Source organism: Symphodus melops (genome assembly GCF_947650265.1).
Source record: "Symphodus melops genome assembly, chromosome: 15".
Taxonomy (NCBI): Eukaryota; Metazoa; Chordata; class Actinopteri; order Labriformes; family Labridae; genus Symphodus; species Symphodus melops.
Genome location: NC_136705.1, coordinates 399,748 through 403,962, shown reverse-complemented (window position 1 = coordinate 403,962; position 4,215 = coordinate 399,748). Strand labels below are relative to the sequence as shown.

Sequence of the window (4,215 nt, the reverse complement as noted above, 5' to 3'; positions counted from 1 at the left end):
ACACTGTAGCTTCAGTGTTTAGCCAGCTCTGCATGTGGTGGACACTGTAGCTTCAGTGTTTAGCCAGCTCTGCATGTGGTGGACACTGTAGCTTCAGTGTTTAGCCAGCTCTGCATGTGGTGGACACTGTAGCTTCAGTGTTTAGCCAGCTCAGCATGTGGTGGACACTGTAGCTTCAGTGTTTAGCCAGCTCTGCATGGGTCTGTAAAGCTTTCTGCGTTCTAACCTCTCTCCATGTTTCATCTCCAACATTGATCCTAGTTTGAGCAGCTTTCTGCTGCTGGAGCTTATTAGAAACATGCAGAGGCTTTTTAGCTCGGGTACAATCACTTCTATCTGAAGCAGTTCCTCTGCCCGCTTCCATCGCTGCAACACCTGTTCACCTGATAACTGCTCTCATATCTGGCAAACCCAGGGGCGTCCAAAACGGCCTTCAAAGCCCCGCCTACCTTCTCTGGTCCAATCAGATCCAGAGCATTCAGGAGCAGAATCTAAAGTTAGAAGGAGGACATACTGACTTTTTGTTTTTGTCCGTTTTTCTACAGAAACTGGTTGCTGGGTTTCTTTGATTGTTTACATTTCCACTTTTATTCATTGCAAGCTGTCTCCTCCTGCAGACTCAAACGGCTGTGCTGACCAAGTTTCTGTGGATCGGGAAACACTGCTACGAAGCGAGAAACTTTTCCACTGCCATGCAGGTCCTCGGAGGTCTGGAGAACGTGATTGTGAGGCAATTACCCGTAAGGCTGCATCTCATAAATTCCTCCTTACACTAACTCTGAGCGTCTGCAATAAGTCGGACGCCCCGAGCTAAATGTTTTTGTGCGGCTGTGTGAGAACCGCTCGGTGTTAGTCCAGAAAATTAGAACTAAGCAGCATAAGTGCATTCAGATAAGATGGAGAGAGAATGTGAGTCATGTAACACTCACAGTTACACACACGTGCACATATGAGAAATAATATGAAAGACATTCTGTTTATGTGACTGTGATTATATTCATTGAAGCCAGCGTGTGATCAGCTCTCATTTCAAACTTCTTTGCCAACAGGCTTGGAAACATCTGTCTCCCAAGGTGTGTGAGATCCTGGAGGAGCTCCGAGCTGTGCAGGTGTGTCTCTGCGTGTGTGTGTGTGTGTGTGTGTGGGTGTGTGTTCGTGTGTGTTTGAGAAAGCCCTCCTGTATGTTGTTTGTTACCAAAGGCTCTGCTACTCACATATTGTGAAACTGGGCTGCAGGGCAAACGAATGGATAGAAAAACAGCTTGGAGCGAGCCCGGCGTGCTCACAGCTTCCAGCTGGCTCCTCAGAGTCTCCCTCTAAAGACGCTCCCTCACTTCTCTGTAGAAATGCAATAATAGGAAAGGTGTAGACGATTGTTGGATGCTTCATTGCTCCTCTGTTTTGATGATGATGATGCTGTCTCTCAGGTGTTTCTGAAGAGTGATGACCTGTGTCTGATGGGAGGAGAACACACGGTGAGGAGGCCCACCCTGCCGTCTGCACACATCCTGGCCATGCACGTCCAGCAGCGTGAGATCGGAGCGCTCACATTAACCACAGGAGCGTACAAGTGGACCAAGCTCAGGTAAAAAGCCGGCGCGTCGCCTCACCTTCTGCCAGAAAGTTGCACTTGAACACACCGCAGAGACGAGAGCTGACGACCAACGGGGGCTGGCGGGGCCGACGGGGGCCGACGGGCCGGATGCATTGACCTTCTTTTAGTCAGTCAGTGTTTGTCTGTTCTGATCGAAGCTGGACCGGAGAAAAACACCAGAAAACCAAAATGGTGTCTTTTTATCAAAACTGCTTTTTTGACTTAATGCTGACACGTTATCGCCCTGCGCGTCTCCTCCAGGGTCCATAAACACTCACAGGCTCACAGTCCTTTGTTAGCTTCAGGAGCGTCGTAATTATCTGTCTTTATTTGTGAGGAGCAGGACATGAAACCAACCCCTCCTCCCCTCATCATGTCTCTGCATGCTTTCATCTGCACTGATATTAAATTAGCCTGATAGCTCTCACAGTATCACTGCAGCTAACGGAGTCATTTACAGATCATTAGCTCTCTGCCCACATCTCAAATATCCATTTATGACAAAGTTGGCCAACTCTCCTCGAGGACGCTTTTTCCTGTGTCCTTTTCCTCCTCTCCAATATGGCTGACCAGATGCTGAGGTCGCAGAGCGAGGCGGAGGGGCGGCGATGGCACAGCTGTCGGTAGGGGTGCCAGTGTTGCACCAGATGGCGCCCGTGGGATGGGGTTTGATTGGAAAAGAGGTTTTGGGCCAGATGCTGAGAGGAGCCGGGCTGCGTCCAGATGCTGGGGTCAGGAGATGTAGCAGAAACACAGCTGGGTGCTGTGGACGGGAGGTTAGCCCCGCCCTCTCCAAATCAGGTCAAAGCTGCTGAGGCTGTTTGGAGGAGCGCTCAGACCTGATGTGCATGAGGATATATTTTCACACTTCCTCTTCTTCTTTTGTCTCCTTTACATGTCCTCTCATCCATCGTGGGCTAAAGGAGCATAGCAAAGGTTGTGAGTCAGGTCCATGCCTTCCAGGAGGGTACGTGCCCCTACAAGCTCGACCGGGAACTGCAGGCTTACCTCCGCAGCCGCATCACCCGGCTCGCCACCTCCAACATCCACCTTCTGGCTGCAGACAATGATGCCAACTTCCAGCAGAGCAGTGAGCGGCAAACACGGAGGATCCAGGACACTCTGAGGAGGGTTAAGGCCACTTTCCAATGACACCCCCCCCCCCCATGACCAGGGTTCACAGGAGCTGTGTGACGTGTTGATCAGTCTGTGTGACCGTGTTTAACCTTTTAATAACAATCTGGATTACCAACACCGAGACCCAGCGGCGGCAATTTGAACCAAGATGGCCGCCCTCCTCTGGAGCATTTTGAGCTTTTCTGAAACTATGAATCATAGAAAGAGTTTCTAAAATGTCTGTTAGTGAACGGACTCACATGAAGCATGTTGAATGATCCGACCCCTCCTCGCAGGCTTCTCTGAAGACAGGACACGTACACGCACAGCTGAGAGTCTCTGAGGGGACACAAACATACATCATCAGGTTTCATAGTGTGCTCTGAGAGAAGGGGGCGTGTTCATGAGGTGCACATCACACTTCCTCTGTTGTTTGTGGTGCACGCCTTGTTTTACTGTATCTGTTCTGGAGGAGCTCCGTAAAGATCCAGTGTGTTCCACAGGTTATCTGCACCTGTTTTTAAACCCGGCTGCATGCAGTCCAGGATCATATGAGAGCTTCATGTTCAGGCTTCACTAATTCAAAGTGAATGGGATTATTTTGAGTTTAACACACAGCCAACCTGGATCCAGAGACAGAATGGAGGCTCACCATGTTAAACATCTGAAGTTTGATTTTCATGTAGTGAAGTGAGACGTCAGCATGATGCAGAATGCTTTAAATGATCAGTGTGTCTCTGTCTCTTTGGACCTCTTTTTCAAATAAAGAGGTCTCATAGACGCCCGGCCTGGACAGCATGTCTGTGGTGGAGGGGCGGTCTGGCTGCTCCTAGGCCTGCTGGGTAATGTGGGATGCTGTGGGTGGAGACCTCCTCCATGACTTCAGATAACCATCAGTGGATGCACCCTCTCTGTGTTACAGCATGTTGACCCTGTGTCAGAGCTGATCACTGGCATCCGCTCATCTTTCATCATCGAACTATAGAACGACGTACAGCCAGCTGTGAAACCTGAACTTTCACTAATGTTCTGCTTTTGTACAAATGTGAAGGTTTCCTTCAGTCTCTCTGTCGCTCTGCATTTAAAGTGGAAATACAGCGTTTTATAAATCACTGCATGGCTCTGTCAGCTCCTTTGATTCCTGTATAGAATCACACTTCCACATCCAGCTGTGCAAACGTGACCTGTGACATCACCATGCTGCACGTTTACTTCACTAGGATCCCATCCTCCATCCTTTCTGTCTGTCTTTGTGATTCACCATGAACAAAGGTTTCTCTTGATGCCACTCAGATTTACCTGCAGTATGAGCAGTGTGTGTGTGTGTGTGTGTGTTTCACTCCCCTCTGAGTCACAGCACTCAGCAGCATGTTTTCCCTGCAGGATGGTAAAGGGCCGAGGTCGCAGTCTTAAAACCATAAAACCTGCTTTATTTTACTAACAGTCCTTACTCCTGTTTAAATACATTCAACATGTCACTGTTTAACACAGGCTGTTTACACTCA

The 4,215-nt window shown here is 49.1% G+C and overlaps 1 protein-coding gene across 1 annotated transcript in view; it reads left to right on the top strand.

The window, feature by feature from the left end:
* The window catches only part of kndc1 (kinase non-catalytic C-lobe domain containing 1), a gene marked incomplete at its 5' end in the record, with an annotated part of 23,062 nt that extends 19,956 nt beyond the window's left edge, over positions 1–3,106 (top strand). Inside the window, 4 exon segments of the mRNA XM_079362310.1 lie at positions 618–740; positions 1,050–1,109; positions 1,428–1,585; positions 2,518–3,106. Of these exon segments, the coding sequence (XP_079218436.1) occupies positions 618–740; positions 1,050–1,109; positions 1,428–1,585; positions 2,518–2,746 (570 nt within the window). The 3' untranslated portion in view covers positions 2,747–3,106.
* Positions 3,107–4,215: the final 1,109 nt, after the last annotated feature.